General features: G+C 42.2%; 1 protein-coding gene across 1 annotated transcript; it reads right to left on the reverse strand.

Annotated features, from left to right (window-relative positions):
- Positions 1-12780: 12780 nt before the first annotated feature.
- Positions 12781-18596, reverse strand: LOC3291353 (uncharacterized). Its single transcript, XM_061659278.1, has 4 exons — positions 14811-18596; positions 14596-14698; positions 14282-14495; positions 12781-14208 (listed from the first exon to the last, which is right to left on the reverse strand). The coding sequence occupies exons 1-4, from the start codon at positions 14832-14834 to the stop codon at positions 13089-13091; spliced, it is 1461 nt and encodes a 486-aa protein (XP_061515262.1). The 5' UTR covers positions 14835-18596; the 3' UTR covers positions 12781-13088.
- Positions 18597-23420: the final 4824 nt, after the last annotated feature.

Here is a 23420-nt window from a genome sequence, read left to right on the forward strand (position 1 = left end):
TCCGGAGTGATCCGGAGTAGTCCGGAGTAATCCGGTGTGGATGAGTCCGTGGGTTTTCCCGTACGCACCCCCCCCCCCCCCCCCCCCCGCTAAACAGTCCGGAGTAACTCCGAGTCCGAGGGGTGCCGGAGTCGGATCAATCCGACTCCGGAAAAAAAATTGTATTTACCCATCACTAATGAGAAATCAGTGTTATCCCTGATAAAAAATACGACCTGTTTGTCTCGTTTGTTCGAGATTGTGCCGTGTATCGAAAATTGTTTAGTATCACCAAGCTGAAACTTGGGATGTCCTTTGCGCAAAAGCATAAGCAAAAAGTTCATAATTTACAAAGGATCACTCGATCGGCCTTATTTTTATACTATTTTGCCTAATACCGCTTTAGCGCATTTCTCGTCGGGTGATCCTTTTCAGTATTGATGAAAACGCATTTTATTGCGAGGTTTATTGGACCCCGTGTGTCCATATTGCTGACGCCTATCCTTGAACGCGTGTATCGGGCCATTCCCAAAAATATTTTTGTTTAGGCCGGCGATCATCACACAATAAGTTATCCTTGGGTTTTCTCTCATTTTTTCAGGATGGTCTCCAATGTTTTCTTTTGCTGTACATTTGTCGGATATTCCATTCACATTGTGCGTTCACCTAAAGAGAACATGAATATTCTAGGATATTTGAAGGTTGAGAACTGAATTAAAGTTTAATTTTCATGAAAAGTTCATTTCACGATCGTTTATAAAGCAAAACAGCATGATTTACAAGAAAAGTAGTTAAATTACTAGAGTATAAATCTTTGTTGTGATACTCTTCTCTAACAAGCTAAATTTTTAGCACATTTTTCTTAGTTTAGTTTCTTTTTTCTATTAAAACATTCAAATACAAGCGAAATCTATTATTTACCAGTAGTTTGAATTTTCATGTCTTCTTTTATGTTTACTATCAACAAGACCACCAATGGCGATAAATTGTCTGATTGATTGATTTTAGAAACGCTCCATTCGTGCGACCGTTTCTCGTTCTGTCCCATATCAGTTTTTTATTTTGTTTTGCGATTTAAAACCTCAAACGTTAAAAAAATAACAATCATTCCAACGCACCAGCAGCAGCTAGGCGATAGATAAATTTACACAAAACCCACAGAAATGTAAACACAAATCTACCACAGTACCCCCACTAGACCGATACTGAAAGCCCCCGCTGTGGCGTTGCGTGTTTGGAGTTTGCACTCTTTTGCACTATTTGTACATAAATTCAGTAGTTTCCCACGAAAAATTACAACCAAACCAAGCAGTGATGGGGGAAATGGGGGAGAACCGCAGCAGCAATGTTCAATGCAACAACAACAAAAAATCTTTAAAACATTTCTTACTAATTTGCATGCCAGCGACAGGATGCAGCCTGTGTGTTTGCGTATGCATTGGTGCCGTTCGCATAGATTGTCATGTGTGTGTGTTGTTATTTTTTGTTTCGGTTCTTATTTTAATACCACGCATATGTTTTCATTTCAAAACATACCCAGACCAGACGATGTTTTTTTTTGCTGTACACGCCCGTGCTTTTTTGCGCCTGGAATGTCCATCAATGCATGTAAAGCATTGAGGTACAATACAGAACATTTTACCCAGAAAGAGACATTCTCACAGCGGTTGTCGGGAATGCAAAAAAAAGTCAACCTTGTCTACGCTTGGATTTTTTAAACCCTTTTTTATCTACCCAAATATATTCATAAACAACGTCCTGTCGGAGTACCCTTGAAAATGCCTGCAAATATCCTGAAATAACCGATACCGCTTGTTGAACGAACCAATTGAAAATGCACTAAAACAGAGTGTGTCTGATAGTTTATGTAGTTGTTGGAAAATTAAAATTCATCCCACGCCCATACAAACATTGCGTACTGCCTCAACTTAAAACGACACACGTGGCTTTGGCTGGTAAATAACACTCGGCTACGGTTGAGGCGGACAAAAAAAACTGTATGAATTTGATACCAGAAAATGGGTTTTTGCTTCGCCGAAGCGACCATTTGCAACATTTTAATTACATGCAGAACGTGATGACAGCGATTTCATCAACGATCATGTACGGTGTTCGTGATGATGATGATGATGATGATGTGGAGGAGACCGGTGATGAGGATGGATTCGTTTTGTGGTGAGTGTGCGTGATTACTAGGCAGATAAAGTAAAGCTGTCGAGGCAACATATTGAATGCTTTTCACACCAACAATTGCAGTGCAGTGAAAGCGTTGTACTGTACCGAGTTCATTCAATTGTAAATACCATTAGTTTAAAGTTAATGATTCATAATGCTTTGATTTGATTAAGTTCAACTGAAGCGTTTGATTTAGAGGTTTTGAATCTGCCTAACAACAGACAATCACATGCTTCAGAACCATCAAACCATCACAAAACTAATTTGTTGGAAAGCACAAATGTAATCGGTTCGATTTTAAGCTGATTTTAAAATGTAAACCTTATAACAACTAACGAACATATTTAACAAAAAAAGCATAAAAAATACAAAAAAAAACGATAAAAAGTTGAGGGGGCTTTAACAACATCATTGCAAGCAGCTTTATCATTACTATGTTAGTGTGGCGAAGAGAAAAGGAGAGCAAAGCATATGTACTACGGGTGTAATTATTTTCCTACCCATGGAACACACATTGTCGAAAAGCTGTACCCGTTAATACCCAAAAAACTACCTCATCTCGAATGCTGTAACATAGGTGGACGGTGTAATACCCAAAGGGAACAGCGTTGCGGTATAAATAAGCCCGCACCGCTCTTGTCCAGTCAGAACTGTTTGAACCGTCAAGAGGGAACCATATCAATCCTTAACTCCGTCGCCTCATTTCATGAGCCTCGGTGGTTCCTTCATTCAAACTAAAGTGATGATCGTTTCAACGAATCCCTTGACGATCGTCTGAACGATCCTGGCTTGCGCGCCGCTGATTGTATTACATCGCAAGTGTGACTATCAAATAAAAACAGGCAAAGGAACGGCCAAAACAAATAGTGCTAATGAAAAACTGAACAGAGGTGTGCAAAAGGGCTGCAACACAAGAAGCGTCGTAAATTTTTCCGTTAAAAAGTGCAGTGATTGTGCCAAAACTCTGCTTATTCGAGTGCAAGTGAGCTACAAACACGAATATTAGCGATCAACTTGCGAAAAACAACCCCAGAACCGAAGTCAATTTTGTGTCAAATGTACGCAGAGTACAGTGTCCAAGAACGAGATCATTTATAGCGTGAAGTGAATGAAAAGCACCAAGTGCTAATCAAAGTAAGCAAGTAACCAACGAGATGCAGTAATCCAAACACCTTAGACATGGCGATTGAGAAAAAGGGTCATCTGAAAGCTTCCACAAAATAAACATAAAAAATATGTTCAGTCTTCGTAGCAGACAATTTGAAGTGCTCAAGTGTAAGATAAATGCAGACAGAACATCTACGCCTGGAAACACGACAGATGCGCACGGCACATCCAAATAACAGTGAAACAAAAGCAAAGGAGAAAAGTCAAAGTGAGTCAAGTTGAGTGCAACACGGATTGACAAGCGAGAATGGACCGGAGTCCCAACCGATCGACAACGGCTGAGCTGCAGAAGGTGAAACCCGATAACAACCGCGCATCGTCAGTGAGAATGATAGTGACATCTAAACGTAAATACCAACAATTCGGTGTTCTCCTATTGAAATGTTCAGCTCATTCGTTCTGCATTCCAATCAATTTTTAACAATAATTTAAAACCAAGCGATACTTTGAATCGTGATTAATAATATTTGATTGTACCGATCTTCTGGATTCTTCTAGAATGTTGGAACAGTTAGGAATAGTTATTGCTTACTATAGGAGCGATAGCAAACAATTTAAATACCGACTATTCGGTACTTTACGACTAAGGATTTTAAAAACATTGCTTTCGAGTGGCATTTGTGAAAGTAATTTTCAACGATCATTAAATTTTGAAACTGTTCATCGTTCAACAAAGGATCCTGTATGATTTATATCATCTTTGAAAAACCACTTGAATTCCTTAATTTACTGATAACGTCGTAATTCATGTTTGTTTACTTGAATTTGATTTTTGTTAATTTTGCGCGTTGTACATGGAACCACCGGTCGCACTCAAAGCACTTCGCCATTGAATACATCTGTGTCCTTTTTTAGTAGTTTAGCTTTACCGTATGCACCAAGCTTTCTAGTGCATTTATTAAATAAATTTGTTTTATCAAACGTTTGTTTGAATTTCGTCTATTCTTTTGGATCGCCTCCAAACTTGGGCAACTGCATCAAGGATTGCCTTCACATAAGGGTTTCCACGTGCGATGGTTCCTTTTTATCATCAACTAATATTTTGATGACGTTAAAAATGTCTTTCATCTGATCCTTTTGGCTGATGATAAAATCTTTTATGGAGGTTTCAATGCTTGTTTCTTGTTCCTTTCCCTCCTTGCCCTTGTCGGTTTCCTTTGTCAAGCTTGTAAGACGATTAATTTCGTACTTGATGCTTTGACATTTCGGACATAACCAATATTCTTCTCGTTTAGGCAGTCGTTGTAATTTAACACACGACAAGTAGAACCAACGATCGCATTCATTGCATTGCGTCATCGTTGGTTCGCTCGTGTCCACCCCGGTATACAATCGGCATGCGCCGTTCGGATTAGTAACAAATTTTACAGGCATCTTGGATGATGATTTCCTTGCCTTTTGTTAGTTTTATTAAGGAATTGGCCTACCTGGATAAGTTCCTTATTTCCCTTTGAAGTGATGCAGGGCGACGTTCTCCTTGTCTGGACCTTGGCTGCGCTGTGATGAATTATTACACGATCACAACACTTTTTAGCACAATTGTTCAGTAACTTGATAAACAAACACTGCTGGTTCAGATTACGAGTTTTTTGTTTTGTTTAATAAACGAGTTTAACGGACGAGGAGGAAATTGTTCTTTCACAAGAACGGTGAGAAATACGATTTTGACGTTACAATTTAACACCTTTTTGTGTAAACTCATTCACTAACTTTTTTGTTCACTTCGTTCACTGGAGTAGATAAATAAAAAAATAAAGTTTTGGAGTTTTCTTATTTCTTTACACTACTCCTCTCTAGAGCCACCATATAATTCACAGGAGTGAATTCTACACGAAGACTTGTTGTTTAACAAAGACGTGTTTGAGCTAGTGAAGAAAAAGAAACGCGGACGTGATTGCTCTGGTTCAGTTCTAGTTTGTAAGTCCTTTTATAACAATGAAAAAAATGTCTTATATTCTATTTTACTTTCTAGGTTAACCCGATTTTCCGGGGTACGCTGAGGTCTTTCTCTCCAGCTTTGAGGTTTCTGTTCCCTCCAGTTTTGTGCGGGCTTTTTCCAGTTCTTGGCTATTTCTCGCTGTGGGGATGAGGGATCATTCACTTGGTATGATTCCGCCTTATCGATTGCCTGTCCCAAAGAGGCGAAATTTCCCGACATTACTATTGTTTGGTATTGTTCCTTTCTTAGACCAGTGACTAGGGCTTGCATTCCCGCCCTATTTGCCTTTTCAGTGGCTCTTGCTGCTGGCGTTTCTTCCTCCAGATAAGCATTTTCGAGTTGTCTGGTCAACTCTACTATTTCTTCCCCAAAAGCCTTTGCTGTCCCCTTTTGTGTAGTTCGTTTTATGATCTCCACGAGATCCTCTGGTGTTTTTTTGAAATGCATTTTCTCGATATTTTTTTCTATAATGGTTTGGATATCCGAAGGGTTTTCTCCTACTACTGTAAGGGCTTTTCCCCTTAATTTTGATACAACGACGCAAACAGCGATCCAGTTGTTTGCGTCTTCCACTACGGCCTTTAACGCTTTTAAGGCTGCAATAAATGTTAAAGATTCTTTTTCGTTGCCGTTGTATGTCGGCACTAGTGACGCGATTTTAATGATTTCTACTGGCGAAGTCATTGTTCGTGAAACTTTTTCCAGACTTTTTTTTCTCGTGAAACTGGACGAGTTCCGTCAATTCACAGTAGATTTTCCTACTGCTTCGTACCAGATTATTTAATTCGTCCTCTTTTATTTTTCCTTCGAGTTTGACAAGGTCGATTTGTAATTTTTCGTCCCCGGTGCTAATTCGTTTTTTAATTATTCTAAGCTGACACGACCTAAAAGTTTTTGCAATATCTTTCAGCCGGTCTTTAATGGTTTCTAGGTTTGAAATATGTTCAGTTAGTGAAGATGCCTTGAAATAATTTGACTACTTTTTTCTTTAGTTATCTATAATTTCATTTGTTGCGAGAGCCTTAACGATTTCAACTGTGGCTGCCGCAGTATCTAATGCTCCTTTTCTTGGTGTAGCCCTCTTACAGGAAATGACGCTTTCTGTAGACGCAAGAATCTTGGCAAGGTTTACCTTCTCGTGTTCGTTGAACATCCATTGCACGAACTGCAGTGCTTTCCTGTAGTTACTGCGTGCTGCTTGCTGTTGTTTTTAGATGCTTGCTCGCATCTCGTCAGGGCTGTTTTCTGCGTCTGGTTTCGCTGTCGCTTTCTTCTTGCAGATGCTGCCTCGGCTTTGAAGGGGTTGTTTTTGTTCTGCTCGGGTTGGAATGTGCACTTTTCACTCGTTCACTTGGTATTTATACCTTTTTATTTTGGCAGTGACAAAACTTTGATGGCTTGTTTGTGTGCCTGTGCATAAACCGTTTTGTATAATGTTTTAAATAACTTAACCACACAAATTATGACCATAAGCACCAGAATCAAATTTAGTTCGAGTTCGTGGGCTTCGTGTTGCTCCGTATGAATGTTCTGGGTTTGCACAATAGTTAAATTGTTGTTTCCTTTCACATTCGTTTCCGGTTTCGAGATATCATTACCCATACTAGCTTTATATGTGTTTTCACTAAGTGTTTTTTTTAAATAAGTTTCACGGCACAAACACTGCACTTATCGTTTGTAACTTACTACCGCGCTTCGCTTGCGGTCTCGATTTCGCTGTCGTTTTTTGTTTTTAAAACTTTGCGACACTGCACTTGTTGCTTATTGCCGATGTTTATAAACACTTCACCTGCTATGGTTTGCACCTGATAGTCACTTGTTTCTCGCGCTTTTGCTCGTGGTATCGATTTCACTTATGATTTTTGTTTACGCGCACTTATTTGGGACGATAACGGTTGCTAACGCGCACTTGTTTAAACTGTCACGGTCGCCATGTGGTGATGGGAATAATTGCTGTTGGTTCGGTACGGGTTCGCGTCATAGGCCTGGTGGTAGCGCTGAGTTAGCACTTCGCGATTGGCGCGGTAAACTAATCGAACTTGACCCTGCGTAACAATTGAAATCAATGTGATGCGTCAGGTGAAAAGCGGACTTCCAGTTATGCTAAACCGTGGGAACGACGTTATGCCACCTAGCATACGTTAACCTTTCGGATTGGGGTTTTGCTGACTGGCCAGCTGATACACGGTGCGTTTGTTGGAGACAGTAAAGCCTTACCTTGGGTAGGGGGACAGTACTGCTCATAAATGAGTTGAAGGGACAAGATGTACGATCCTGTGTCCGATCAGAACTGACCTTCTGTCCGTTCTGATAGCTTTATTTTTACTCCCATTTTAAGAAAGTTAGCGCACATTTGTCCATCAGATGTTTGCGCTCGTAACTTTCCCTTTCGCAACTTGATGCGCTTTGACAAACGAATGTTTGTCAAGAGGGTCGCCTTCCTGGTGGGCTTTTACAACTTACAATGTTTTGCTTAAGGTCTAATGCGTTTCTTATGCTAATTGCTCTTCCTTATTTATGACCTACTTTGGAGGTCTTCCGTGTTTATTTCCAACTTGGGTGGTGCGACCACCATGGTAAAACACGGAACCGCATGTGCAGTAAAGCACGGGACGCATGTGCAGTATTTTATCCGGCTGTTAGCATTCATGCGTTAAGCGGGTATGCGATAGCATGGATGCTACACGACTGAACAGCTGGTAACCAGAAGTGGTAATCAAAATGGGCAGAGCCTTTCGGCGAAATCTGCAAATTGGTGAGATACACCAGAAAACGAGTGATCTACGTGTCTGTGGAATGTGAACTGACTTCGCCATCAGCTTAAGCTTTATTTATAACAAAGATGGTGTGAAAGTTGTATCCAGGCAACCAGATGTTTGTCAAATGTGAGCTTTCGTTTGGATTTCCGGGTTTGAGCTTCTGGTGGTTAACGTCTTATTACCTGGATTTTGGCAATGCTAAGTTAGATTTGACCTACTGTTAGTAGTAAATCAGTTACAACTGTGCTAACCGGATGTGGCACAGATTTAACTATTTGATATGTGAAATGTGATAGTTTCCAGACATGCTACTGTACAAGTCGATCAACTCGTTGTTCAAGCGCCGAAGCTCCCTGATTATCATGTTTATTACAAACATAAAACAAAAAATACAAAAATGCAGAAGCATGCTCAATTTAAGTAACATATATATATATTTTTGCAATCAACTACATGTCACAATACAACGGAAATAGTTCATAGGTTCGAAATCATTCAAACAATAGATTATCGGTTCATATCAAAACTCTTAAAAGTCGAATACAAGAACAAGAAATAACTTGAAGTATTTCTCAGATTGTAAAATAAACGTAAATAAAGCATACGCTACTAGATATTAATTCAGCAAGCTATCTTATGACCATTCGCTTAAGGTATGACTGTTTGTATAATTTGCTAGCATTTTCCTATCATGTCAATGACCAGAACAGATTATTGAGGGAAGCATAGCAAGTTACAATTAATATTAGCTAATAATCAGTGTACATCAGCTTAAGAGAACTTAAAGAAATCTTTATAAATGTGTAAACGATTATCATAAAGAAATTATGTTACCGAACACCGAAATTAATGTTATTGTATGAAATAAACGTATCACAAAATAGTCCAATATGACCAAACGTGTCAATGTATTTCTTTCCAATTCATGTTATCGTATCATTTCTAGTTAAGCAGTGTTGGTTGTCTTTCTTGCAGCAATATTCGAAAAAAAAACCTGGTTCTTGCTTTATGCTTGTTTCTGTTTCGGTACTTTCACTAGATTCGTTTCTACAGGTCCACTCTTTGTAGTCTACTACCTCTCTATCGTTCGTAAGACATTTCCAACGTTCCAACGCTAAGAGTTGCTTGCCAACTATTTAATTTAAAAGCACACAAATCTACAAAATTTAACGTAAATACAGGACGTAAATCATTACTCTAATGAAGGTCGTATAAAGTAACGTACGATCGTTCAGTTGCGCTGCTAACGAAATAGAACACAAAAATATGTATTGAAATTCATAGTTAACACTAATTGCCAATTGCCTTATCGTTTGCCTCTAAATCAATGCAACTCTGGGATACGATGCCACACGATGTAACATGCCAACTTTAGCGTCATCAACTTTTTGCAACCTTAGGTTTTAGACAAGCACAACCAGCGCTAAACGATGCTAACCAAAAATCCGACAAACTGCACCACACACCTCGGCCTCTTCCCAGCCAAACCACTTCGTTCCTCGTAGGTGTTAGATGGCAAATCGGTGTACTAATCCGACGAACAGCACGTTCGCTTGCCCGCGCATAATTCATCCCATTGCCCCCGTCCGTTCCTGCAGCACATCATAAGCGAATATTAATGAGCTGAGTTTATGGCAATAGCACAACTAGTACGTCTGGCAAATGGGGTTGAGTGTGGGGACTGGAAAGCCAGCCACCAGCCAACCTGTGTGTTCCCCAAATGGCAACGGGTGGTGTGGTGTGCGAAATTGTGTGCTAATAAAATTTTAAACACTCCCCGACGAAATGAATGTAAAATCCGAAAATCTTTGCCACCGTGGTGCATGCCGGCAGACAGGTGATAATTAAAACACGATATAGAAAATCTACATTTCTTCATTATAATCCGTTTTTGGGACGCAGTGGGACGGTTGCGCCCAAACACCCCGTCCCTGAAGAGCGCTGCGTGCTCAGGTGTGCCTGTGTGGCAGGTTTAGGAAATGCCTCGAACCACCAGCCAAACCCCCTCCGGTGCCGGTTGCAAAACGATGCAAAATTTGAATTTCACAAAACTTAATCCTCTTCGCACTTCCGCACAACAGCGTGTGGTGAGGCACATTTGCATCTGCACGCGCGTTTCCGAGCGTCCAAATTGCAACCGGGCAAAATGTCTTATTTTTCCAGCTGTCAGTGAACTCTACCACGGGTAGAAAATGGTTGTACCGCCCCAATCTTCTGGCGATGTCTTCAGTAGCTTGCGTGAAGCTTTCAGCATCGCTTCAGGATAAGCGGCGCTAGAGGAGGCTCCAGACAAGTTGCAGCTCAATTCTCGCTCGGCTCAAGTTCCGCTCACAATTCACCCATCATGCACCCACAGCGGCACCTTCTTCGCACAGTCGTGGACCTGGAGCGTACAGATGTTACTATTAAAAGTTTATTAAAAGATGTGAAAACTTTTCATTTATGTACGACGGCACGTGACGTGAGGGTGTAGTTCGTTTCGGGTGGAGAGGGGGAATCTGGTAGAAAATTGTACACTGCACATTCGGCTGTGCAGCTGTGCCCTCGCGTGCGTGAGTGCAGGAAGATTGAGTGTCCGATGGGAGGAAGTGCATATCGAAGAGTTGTGTCTTGCATGAGACGATAGGAGCTTGTGGTAAGTTTTACATGAAGATTTTGTTGACTGGCTTTTTTTTGGGTGTTACTTCAACTGGCGTTACAGACAACTTCAGCAGCAAAGCTTTTAAAGACAGTGGCGTCAAACTCGGTGTTGGTTATGATGGGAACCAAAGAAGGTAACACAAATAAACGATACAATCGTCCTGGACATAATTTTGAAGTTTTCCGGTTCTTGAACGTATTCAACGTATGAATCTGTCGCGGCCGAGGAACCGAACTAGTATCCTTTTTGATCCAGCAATGAACCAGACTGTTTTTAACTATGTTCTTCAGACCTAGCAGAAATCCGTCTGTGCTTTAAGGCAGGTTATGTCGACATTCATGTCATGTGCTTCTAGTTTATCACCCATGTCATCACTGGTGCCGGTGATGACGCTGTTGTAATGCCACATCAACGACTGCGTCGGCATTGGCAATCGAATATCGGGAATCGTTCTCTACAATGCAGCTGCAAGACAGTAACGATGCGACGCACCGCCTCCTGGATACAATACTAATATGATGCGTTATGCAACAACCCCCATTCGGAGTTTCCTTCTATTACGGAACCGTCAATCCCGTGCTTTACCGGAGGCTCCACAACTTCACAATCCTTGAACAGTGGAAGAGCCCGTGGAATACGTTCATCAACCGTGTAGAGCTCTTTGCAAATTTCATCATATAAATAACATTTAATATGTTTTTTTGTTTGTTTATATATGAACACTAGAATTACTTTACAAGAAAGAATAAAAAATAAACATTGTATAACTAAAATATAATAAAATGAGATATCCGAATGTATTCTATGTTTGACAAGCCTGGTTTACCGAACCAACTCCATGGAATGCAGAAGAATAATAACATAAAAGAACAGTATCCAATGAAGCTTATACGCAGCATAAGGGCCTTTTGTTGTGTGTAACAGCGCGCTAAGCGCTTTAAAAAGCTCCATTAAATTCTTCCCAGAAGATACAGCTTTAAACCAGAGCAATCATAAAATGCATCTTTATCCGTTGAACGCAACATTTACTGGTTGAGCAGATATTAAAATCTCATCGCCCGCTTCCGGGATGGGTGAAAAATTGAGCCAGACAACGCTCAACGCTTCAACCTTTCCACTCAAAAGGATTTCCTTGGGATGAAAAGAATCTTATCCACATTCCATCCACAACCGGAGCTGGAAGTTCTTGAAGTTTACTTTCGGCGTTGAAACGGCGACGGAGGACGGGCGTACGTTTCTATTTAAAAGTTTCCATTCATCGTTGCAACACTTGCATCGTTTCATCGGATGCCGGATGGATGCTATTTGCCAGACGAATCGTGCCAAGTGGGGAGGTTTCTTTCTTTTTTTATAGTTGCCCAACCTCGTTGACAGGAGCGAATCCTACGCGCGGATCCGTCAATGGAAACCGTCGCTGAAGGCCAGCTCGTCTCGCATTATTGGCGAGAAACTATTGCATCAGACAAGAGAAAGTTTTCCTGCCTCTCGGGCCTCCCCACAAAACCTTTTCTGGAAGAACGTAATCATAATTCCTCTTTCTCTTGCTGTATGGTGTATGAAAGTGTCCGTGTGGGTGCGTTCTCTGCGAAACTAACTTATAGGAAAAAAGATCACGATATGGGTTAGAAGCGATGTGGTTCGCAGGAATGAAGAATATTATTTTTATCCATTTTATACGACGCTAGAGGAGCGTCTTTCCACGGGTTTCAGCAACGAGCAAGATGGAACGCAGCCTCTTCCGCAGCGAAGCAGGAAGCTGGAAAGATTGTTTGATTGTTTTACGGAACGAATCAATTTCAAAATTCCGTTATTGGAAAATCAAGCATGTTGATCTGCAGCGGCGAATAACATGCAGAACGGCATAAGGTTTAAGGGGGAGAGCAGAGCTTTGCGAACCAGGGAAATCTATCGCATTTTATGAGTAATTGACTTTTGAGTGTTATCTTTTCAGTTGGAAAGTTTTGGTTGGAGAAGTTGGCATATTGCGCTTTTTGTTTTATTCGATGTTAAACTTAAGGATTAGAGATTGTGATAAAAACATGTTTCTGTCCAATAATTTCTAAATGTTGGTTTTTACAACCAATTTCTCTTTAGAGCAGACAGTGAGTAGCTATATGTAATTGATTTATTTACAATTTTTATTTAAACAATTGCACATATCGGCCTTCCTCGCTTTACAGACTGCTCAAATAGACTGCAAGAAGTAATTAGTTTAAATAATTTACCCACTCCTAAAATCCGTTCCCTTTCCCATTACTCAACACAAATTGCCGTACAAAAATGTCAAAATATCATACAATACACCTAACGACTCTATGATTGATGCAACACACAAATAAACAACAGGTGAAAGAGACCTTCCCAACCAATAGAGAGGAAAATGTCAACATAATTGAGCCGCCCCTTTCTATCGCACCCGTGACCCCGTCTACCGACACTCGCTGCACGTCTTGGCGTACGCGTAGCTAGCCGGGTTGACCGGTGGCTGCACACCACCACCACCACCACCATGCTGAATGCCACCGTCAAGGTAAGGTACCATGATCGGCACGTACACTAGCAGCGGCACCGGCTGCTGGATGTTGAGCAGCTCCAGCACCCGCTCGCACGTCTCGTTTGCCGCGGCACGGTTGCGATCGGTTTCGACCAGTGCGTGCAGGGTATTGCTCACCTTCAGGACCATCTCGTTGAGTGTTTGCATCTGTGCGAGCAGATCGGCCGTGTTGCGGCCACTGTCGTCGCAGTTACGATTGATCGGGAACACGAACCCGTTGAACTGGGCAATGGTGGAGCCGGGATATTTGGGACGCGGACCGGACGAATCGGACCTGCAGTTGGGTTGGGAAGGAGTGTTCGCAGGGAGGGGAGTGGGTTGATCTGGCACACGAATAATGGGAGAACGGGGTGTTGAAGTTATGGGAAGATAAGTCGTACGAGGAGGAATGTTCACGGGATCGATTTGTTTAGGAGCAGGAGTAGGTTCATGTGGAGGGGTGACATTCTGAACTGAAGGAGTGTTTGGAGTGGTTGAGGCAATAGAAACGGAATGGACCGTGGTCGATCGTAGAAGATCACTACTGGGAAGATCTTTGATTTCTTCCGATCCTTTACCATGATCATTTGTTTCTTTTTGCCCATTTCCTGAAGGATTGTCCGTAGTCGTAGAGCTCGGAATTCCTCCAGAAATTGAAAGGTTCGATTGAGTGGATTCTTCTACAACCGGTATAGTTGGCAGTTTACCAACTTCCGAAGAACTTCCACCGTTATTGTTGTTGTCATCTTGATGATCTCCACTAGATGATCCAGCACTGCCACTTCCTACCGGTCGCTGAGATGTTCCGATTGGACCCGCTCCATTTGGACCATTGGAAAAGTCCCCATTTGCTCCTCCATTTACCGGCGGCAGAACTGGGGCAGCCGTGGTCGGTGGTGGCGTAATGCTTACGATCTCATCCAACCGCCGACAGGTGGAGGGAAGGTAAAGATCATTCCATGCGACGACCTTCTCGTCTAGCTTTCGGCCCTGAAGATCAGCATCCAGCTTATTGCTGCAAGCAGAAGAGGAGCAGCCTTGTTTAGATAGCAAATTGTCGGCCGTCCATGTGAGTCACGCCAACTTACACGCTGTTTGCGACGCGGTCGGTAAACACTTTCGTTGGCTGGTCCGGTGCCAGCAACCGGTAGCCGAGCCGATCGGCAATGTAGTACACGAGATGCTTTTCGCCGACGGGATCGATATAACCGTAGCAACCGTACGTTACGTCATCCGGACCCTTGACCTTATGCTGAAATTGGCTGTTGGTGCGCTCCACCTGATACCCGTAATTGAACTCATCTGGTCGAGGGAGGAGGAAAAGGAAAAGATCACGATCAAAGCCGCGGTGAGCACAATTAGAAGAGTGTTTGTTTTGCTCGTTCGATGTTTGAGTAGTTACTTTTGCCAAAGCTCTGCTCATGGTACACTTCGGCGTCCTTCTGTTTCAGCTCAATGTTGAACGCATCGTCGGAGGCCGACACAGCGACTGTTACTGCAAAAAGCTTTTCGAGCAAAAACAGAAATTGGCACGATCACATTCGTTGCGTTGTTAATAGATTCGATCTCCTTATTTTTATGTGGGAATACCCCGTCCCTAGGGAACGTTTCACTCACAATGCTTAAACTCACTGGCCGCATCTTGCCGGGCACATTAACACCTTCGATTGACCGTGAAAAACACACTCGGCGTGGACCTTAAACGGCCCGATTGCCTAACGCGTGGAACACTGGTTGAAGCACCCTCCCCCTTTTGTCGATTAACACCGTGCCGAAGATGACGCGTCGCGCCTCACGTAGAAAGCAAATCAAACGCGTAAAGAGTGAGAGTACTCGCGCGCCACAGGCTAGTGAAGGTCAGGAACCTGTCCGGGGCCGGTTCGTAAGATTCGGTGGTGCACCGTTTGACGGTTGCGTATGTACTGGGATGCATAGGTTGGCTTGACGGTGAATTTAAAGCCTTGCCGATCGTTGGCGTCGTGTACGGGGATAGATTTTGAGTCAATATTTGCCAAATTTTTTGGCATATTTGTGTCCCTTCCTAGTATATGGCTGTTTTGCTTGGAAGTGGTTTATTTGGACGAGGATTGGGGGATTTACTTGAAAAGGTAAATCTTCTTGTGTCATCAGCATTCTTGTGCCCGGGTATGGATTGATCTAATTCCTGAACCGGATCTCGGGGATCTGGTCTGGTGCGCTTCAGTGTTTTGGCGTGAGGTTTGATAAACACATGGCCACGTAAGATGCCGCGCCTGTCTGAAGGTCGACCACGGCAAGAATGTCGTCCGTTTGTATTGGCGGTTTGTTGATTTTGCAAGTTGACTGTTGCATTTGTTGCGATTCAATTCCTGTGGACGTTGCTGATTATAGCGACTTCGGTATATCTAAGAGCGCGGTGTGGGTTTTCAAAATGAATTGAAAGGAATTGCACAATTGTTTTATTTAGGTTGATCATACGAAATTCAGGCCTTGAAAAACAAGAGCAACAAACATAGTGTCAACTTGTTGTAAATATTTTATAAATATTTTACTCAGCTTGAATGTTTATCTATCTTTGAACTGAAAAGGCTAAGTTTAAATAAATATTTTAAACGTTATACACAGCTCCTGGTTTCCGCGGTTAAACGTCTAATTGTGAGGGAAACATCATTGTACTACGATAAAATTTCGACACCAGCTTCTAAAGTTCCTTCTCAAACATTCCCATACTAGAGCACATGATAAGGAGCGGGTAGTACTACGTGATGAGTCCAACTCCATTCTTGTCTTGCGCATCACACTGTAGGCTTGATTAACATCATTATTACCGCTGAAGGCATAGTTTCTATCAAAATCATTCATGAAAAAACTATTCAAAAGGAATCTATGTGGAGTTAAATTGAAGCAAAAGTTACTTGCTTTTGTTTAAAGTTTTTTCTCGTATATAGCTGAATTCGCTCAAGAGTTTCGTAAATTCCTCTGCAAATTCAACATTTTACCCAAGTACTTCCTGGCCCTCGAATAAAATTATGAGCTCATTGCCCACATTCACGACTTGCAACAATGCTTCAAATTTGATTACAAACTCCAATGTTTCCGTAGGTGTAGCCATGTACACGTGCAGGTAAGTCGATGTAATCCCTTCCACAAACATGCTAAGCGAACATCGTCCTGCGCTCGTTACTATGACGTATACTCTTCGGCAAGCGACCCAATCCGGATGTGTCATAAATTCCGCTTCGTTCATTCTTGCTGATGATGTTCACTCCCGGTGAAGCGATGTTGGTGATTGACGCCACTACTACCAGTAGAAGTTCTCTTCAATCCTCCTCTGTAGAGACCTTGATTATGGATCAATTGATATTGGCCTCGCTGGCTTTTGCTGCTCGGTTTCGCACACATTGTGGAAGTTTGGGAAGCGTACGCGGTGATAGATCCTGACAGAACTCAACATCAAACGTTCGGACATTGCAGCTGAGGAGAACTCATAAAGCTGTTTATATCCTACCGCAGCGCGAACGCGATGCTCTGAGGAGTGCACAAAAAGTGCTGACCGTTACGGGTCGGTACGTATCCTGCATACGTGAACCATGGCAGGCAAGTGAGCGTTGAAAGTTGAAGTAATGCTTTTCAACGTCCCATCGGGTGGGGTAGGATATTCGGGAACATTGTGCAACGTCAGCTAGAAGCATCCATCCGTTCCGATGCATCGATTGCGTTGTGTTGCATTTTTGAAACAATGAAGTCTAGCATGCCACCAGCAGCGAGCGAGGTAGACGGGCAGCAAGAATGTGTCTGCATTGTTTATAGTTTAACAAATATTCCGCTTCCACGCTAGTTTCCTGTGCTGCCGCTCGGTTAGCATAAACGGGAGAAGGCAAACGATGGACTTTGGCTCGATGTGCTCGATGGCGTATAACAATTTTATCATTCCGCATTAAAAGCACTTACCGGAGCTCACTTAACCACCGCCGGTCGATGCACGTGCTGCGGCGTGGAAAATCATTTCATAAAAGCATAAAGCTAGAACTACGTTGTTTAGGAGCAGCAAACACAACGCACAACAATGTAAACTTAAGCAGAGAGTGCATTTTGTTGACACTGGGTGTATCGTTGCGTGGTTGCGTTGGAAACTTTTGATGGAAATTCTTGTTTCCCATTTACCGATGGTCTAACAAACACAGGCATTAATTGAACAACTGTTTTATATCTTGATTAGACGATAATCATTAGCAGCACTGTTTGCCGATACCGATTCATATTTCACATCGAGACTAAAGTTAATTCATATTGTTTCGTACCAAACATTTTCTACTTTACTAATTCAATGTTCATATATTTCTTTTCCGTATTGCTAACCGGCATGTGGAAATTTAGTAGTTGTTGAAAAACATCCCGTAAGCAAAGTGTCATACTGTTTACGATTTAAAGATTCTGGTAAACTCGAAATTGTATCATATTTGCACAGGTGTTAATGCATGTATAACATATGAACCACTAATAGCATGAATATCATTTTATATAGCTCTAGTTTATACGTAGAACTCCATGCGTAGGACTGACTATCATGCTATTGGGGGAATCAATAAGTCACTGAAAGCAAGGCCCACACATAGTGGTACTGACCTTGATCTTCTCCAAGAGAATTTTATCCATTCTTTCTACCAATATTGCAAAAAATGTCACTAAAGGTTTGATGAACAACGATTGGTATATAATGAAATGGGAAGCCTTTCTCAACATCAGTATTCAGCGTTGTTTCATTTCTGGTGGGCTCAAAATTTAAGACAAAGCATATCAAGAAACCTTCCACCATGAAAACCTTCTTTATTTTGGTAAGCGTTGTGTTCAGAATCGTGAAGTTTGATGGATTGGATTTTAATTTTCTTAACGGCTTTGTAGTTTGTCTTAGCGTTGGCGGGTTGTATCGGGTTGACAGATCACCCTACAAGGCGGAAATTTCACTTCGTACCAAAACATGGACAATAATGAAAGTCAGTACAGCTATCCTAACTACATCTGGGAACATATTCATACATCTGATCGCCTTACTGTGCCCTTTTCCAGGTACATTTAGCTACGGCTATCAAATCAGGAAAGAAAACGATCAGTACCAGCAAAGCTCAAAACTGCAGATAATGTCACGTACGGATGTTACGGCGATCATCAGACCTTCTACGTAGCCGATCAGTTCGGTTACCGAACGGTGACTCCTGGTTGAACGATCACTTTATACCCAATCCCAGGAAAGGCTGCAGTAGCGAATCAATGGCAGGAGCTTACCTTTCCAGCTGGATGTTTTCAACATGGCGAGAGCGTATCTACGATTCGTCCGGTTGTGAAAACGCAATCTAAGGAACATCGTAGCTTGGAGACAGCATCCACTGCTTTGAATATCGATGCTTCCAATTCCAAAGAAACCTTTGTACATAGTTCTCAAAAAGACAACAACACCAACGAATGTTGGCGTCCTTTACTCAGCGAAAGTGGACAATCCTTCATGCAAAGCCTACAGTGTGATGCGCAAGACAAGAAAGGAGAAGGACTCATCACTTTGTACTATCCGTTCCTTATTAGGTGCTCAAGTATGTGAATGTTTGAAAAGGAACTTCAGCAGCTGGTGTTGAACTTAGATCGTAGTTCAATGATGTTTCCCTCACAGTGAGATCATTTTCGCTTCTTCTTACGCACTCTAGTTTATTAAATATTTAATGCAATTGTTTGCAAAAGTTTACATAAAATACACACTTCAACTTAACATCGTGACAATCGTTCTCTTTACCGCTTCTAGCAGCTGTAATATAACGATAGATATTCATTGACAACGCATTCGTCCAGTTTCAGCATTCCATCACAGGAAACGAACCGTTGTTCTCCGTTATTGATCCATATTTTCCCTTCCCGGCCAACAGCTTTGCGTTAAGCATCGTCGGCTTCCTATTGAAGGATTACTTCCCATTCTCTAGTAATCTGATTCCGGGCGGGCGTATCTAATGGCACTTTCCGTAATCCGCAACAAAACACAACCGCACACATATACTGAAACCTGCCAGAAGCGGTTTGCTTAAGCAAGCGAAGGTGCTTCCTTGCTGATGTCTCCGGGTGTCATCAAAGGAATTGCAAGTGAAACACCACATCCTTGCCTCCTTCTCTCTCTCTCTCCACCGTATAGTGCCCTAGAGCCCCTGCTGTAACCCGGAAAGCGCCAGTACGATCGGAAAATACTTCCGATGGAAAGGAATCCCGAAAACCGCCGGTGGTTTGGTTTGGTGATTTATGAAGATTAAAGAGCCGGGCTAAGCGAGATGGCCGCTACCTTTTGCTATTGGGTCGTAATCGATTTCTGTCTCCGATCTCACATACCACGTACCCAACGCTCGGATTGAGGTAAAAGAAGTGAAGCGCAGTGGGAAAAGATTTAACTGGCGGTACCGACAGAGCGCAAATCATTCAAGACGTCCGGGGGCATCGTCCAAGGAATCGTTTAGCTTCGCCCAGCATCGGTAGCCGCGGTACTTAGTGCTTGGCGTTTGGTTGGTGTCCCTGTATCGAAGTGCATGGTTCGAGTCGAGAGTCAGTGTGTGTGTGTGTGTGTGTGGCCGGGGGTCCATTATTGGCATCGCGCGTTGCCAGCGTGTGGGAGACGATTTAAATTCAGCCTCACCAGACTCTAACCACCAATATCCATTTACTTTCAGTTCAGGGACAGCAGGGTCAACGAAAGAGGAGTGTTTGTGGCATTGCCAGCAAGTGGTCGGTGCAGGGCGATACTGAATTACCGGAGATATCTTTACGCGGTCGTTTTTTCCTTTTCATTCCATTCCACGTGGAAAGATAATCTAGCCGGGGCGTAAAAGGTGCGCTCCGGAACGAAGAGTTCACTGCTGTTCGCTCTTTACACTACGCCAAGACAATGTCCCCTCCGGGAGTCACTAAAGGAATGGAAATGAGAAGCACAGCAAACGGATTCGTTTGGCAGGAGGTTGAATTTCTTGCACTGAGGGCTTTTCTTCAATTTTTGCTCTTATTTTTCCTCTCTTTCTCTCTCTCCCATTACTAGTCAGTGTCCAGTGGCCATGTTGGGAGGAGATTGTGGTTTCCGGCGAGGGTGAATTCTCGAATGTTGCTTGCCGTTTCGGAAGTCTTTAAAGAGAACGAATACTAGAATTGAACAAGTTCCGGAGTTGATGGTACAGTGGATGATGATGGTCTTTTACCCCGGCACTTTCTCCGCTTGTTGTATAATCTCTTAACAATTGTTTCCCTTTCATCATGGCGAAATGGCATAAATACAGCTGTAAAAAGGTGAACATTTTTTGTACACTTTGACTCTCTTTGATGCTGTTTTGACCACTATCGAACACTTGGGCAGCATTCTGAGAGCTTTAAGAAGTAGTTAAATGTGTACTTCTGCCTCTACCAAGCCACAAACGCTCTATAAACATCAAGAAAACCAAGCACTAACCAAGATAACCGGAAAGATGGCGCTCCGGCGCAGCACCAGGGGTAATAGGCTGCAATAATGTGGAAAATTCGAGCTATCCAACTTTTGAAAGAGAAATAAAATGTGAGTCAAAGTAGTGGGTGAAATAAAATAGCCGAAGGAATTGTCATATTTGGCCCGGAGGTTTCAGCATTTCATGTCCCGCCGGGGAGGGATGCTTACTCCAGCGGCTAGCAAGGTATGGCCAGTTTTTTTTGTTCTTTCCTTTCCTCTTTTTGTTCACACCGAACGGAAGAATAGCGAGGGGAGCAAAGACAAAAGCGATGAAATATCAAACGCAATGATGGCGTGGCCATACATTGCGTTTTCTTTCCGGAATTGTATGTCTGTGTCTCTGCCTTGTCTAGCAGGATACGATAGCAGCAGACGTAGTCGTGAGGGCTCGCTACCTTTCGATGAGGTGCGCCATTCGTGCGTGATAAAAAGTTCCACTTTACGACGGGAAAGCCATTTACGAGGCGACGGGAACGCGAATTAATAAAACATTAGTAGTTTTGCGTCCTGCCACGTGCTTTCTTATTGTCGGTTGTATTTTATGCGAGTGCGTGCCCGTATCATCCCACCCTTGCTGGCGGGTGGCGTTTGGAAGATTGGAAATGTCCTGGAATTTTGTTTTTTTTTTCGCAAGAAAGTGTGTTCAAATGTTTAATTTTTGTAGGTCACAGACAGAAAGAAGGCGAGCGCCGTAAATTTGGTGTTAAAGTGGCTTTCCGGCTGTCCGGCCCAAAAAAGGGGGAACTGGTAGTGTACACCATCAACGATTGCTCTGTTGAACGTTAGGACGGAAATGAATGGTAAATGGTTGTAGTTATGAATAAATCATGCCCAGCGTTGGCGAAGATGTATCGTCGTGGATGGTTATGGAGATGCGCCTCGGGGCTTTATTCAATTTGCGCTTTAAAAGTAATTGATGTTTAATTTATTAGCAGTTTTGTTTGATTCATTTGCAAAAGGAGAAGACATATTTTGAATTTGTGATTCTAGATGAAGTGAATTCAAACGAAGGAAATAATTTTCCCTCAGGAATATGATCCACTTAAGAGACTTTCTTTACGTAGAAATGTGTTTCTTTAAATGACACAGAATTACAAACAATCTTATTGCAATAAGACTTGATATGAATAATGTTAACATAAAATAGTTATAATTATCGAAAAGACAATTCATTGCAAATGTATCAAAAAATTATTAAACGTTGTTATCTATAAAAGGATTTTTTTACAGACAGAGACTTGAAAAACAAAAAGGAAGGAAAATGAAGGATTTTTAAATGTATCGTCAAACGATCATCAGAATTTATATTCCTAAAATACGAATTACATTTAAGCTAAATTCAGCTTTTTTTTCGTAATATTTTTTGCTGCGTTATTTTTGCTTGGTTCTAAATCGTCTTCTATTTGGCGTTCAAAATAGGAAGTACAATTTTAAAGGTTTTTATATGTATAAAGACATTTAAATTACAGTTGTAGACGCAGGAGTTGAGCAATCTTGAAAAAATAGTGTTTATTTGCGTATTAAAACTATTGCATGTGTGATTTAATTGTTCTAGTAAAGCAAGTAATTAATTGTTTATAGGACTAAGCAATGTTGATGAAAATGATGGTCCTACGTCTATTCGCTCTTAGAATCAAGATGATGTTAAACATGTTGATGCTCACTAAACTGTATCCTTTATGTGAGTCTCAAGTATGATATTGATTTTCAACCTAAAAACTAAAAAAGAAAACATTTTTCAACTGCACAGTCGTCGAAATACAATATGACGTGATGATAATTCCAATTATGTATAGAAAATAGAATGCCGAAGTTTTAGAGTTTTTTTCTGGAGCAAGTTTCTATGTTTCATAGTTTGAGTCAGCAGTAAAACAATAACCTGAACAACTTAAAACAGGACTCAGAGAACTATTTGAAACCCATTTTATTCGCCGAAAAACGGTTTCACGGTTGTTGTAAAATGAAACATCAAATCATGTTCCTTCCTTTAAAATACAAAACAACTTCCTTCCAGAAACCCCGCGTAAAACCATGCAATAACTACTCGTATGCCCCAATCGAGACCTTTCGCATGGCCAAAATTCCTTTATCAAAACGCCTCCCGCACTGGAACAAAGCGGATGTCGGCTGTATTTCAATCAATTATGATCAAACACTCCCAAAGCGAGCTCATTTGCTGCTTTTCCCTTGTCGCTTGCCTTGACACCGGATTCCGTACCTGTTGTAAGATTTCCGTTCGCCGTTTGTCCCACCAAACAGGCCAGTACGTGGCACGGACTGCACGGACTGGGAAATATAGTTGCCCGGCACTCCTCCGGTTAGTTAAGCGTAATTTGTTTCCCGCGAGCACCTCGCCACCCCCGTACATGAGCTCCTCCCAATGCCTCCCCCCTTTAAGGGCGAAAACGCAAGCCCTCACGAAAAGTCCTTTGTGTTCCGTGGAACATTAAGTACACGGGGGGTGGGAAGCTACAGTTTGTAACAGTTTGCTTTCCACGCGCGCTGCGAACAGTTGTATGAAGATTTATGAATGCACGGCCGTTAATTGTTGTTACTGGCTGGCTGGTTTTGTTGCGGTAAAGCAATAATGTAAAGCATCGCGCACAACACCGTCGCAGGACGATTTGTTGCGCGTGGCCGCGTAGCGTTGGCCCCGGCTTTCACGCAGCGTCTTGTGACACGCCGGCGTTAATGGAGACGGCGTTCGCATTAAATGGAGCGAGGTGGGGAAGAGAAATTTGACGTAATGG

This window comes from Anopheles gambiae, chromosome 3 (genome assembly GCF_943734735.2).
Source record: "Anopheles gambiae chromosome 3, idAnoGambNW_F1_1, whole genome shotgun sequence".
NCBI lineage: Eukaryota > Metazoa > Arthropoda > Insecta > Diptera > Culicidae > Anopheles > Anopheles gambiae.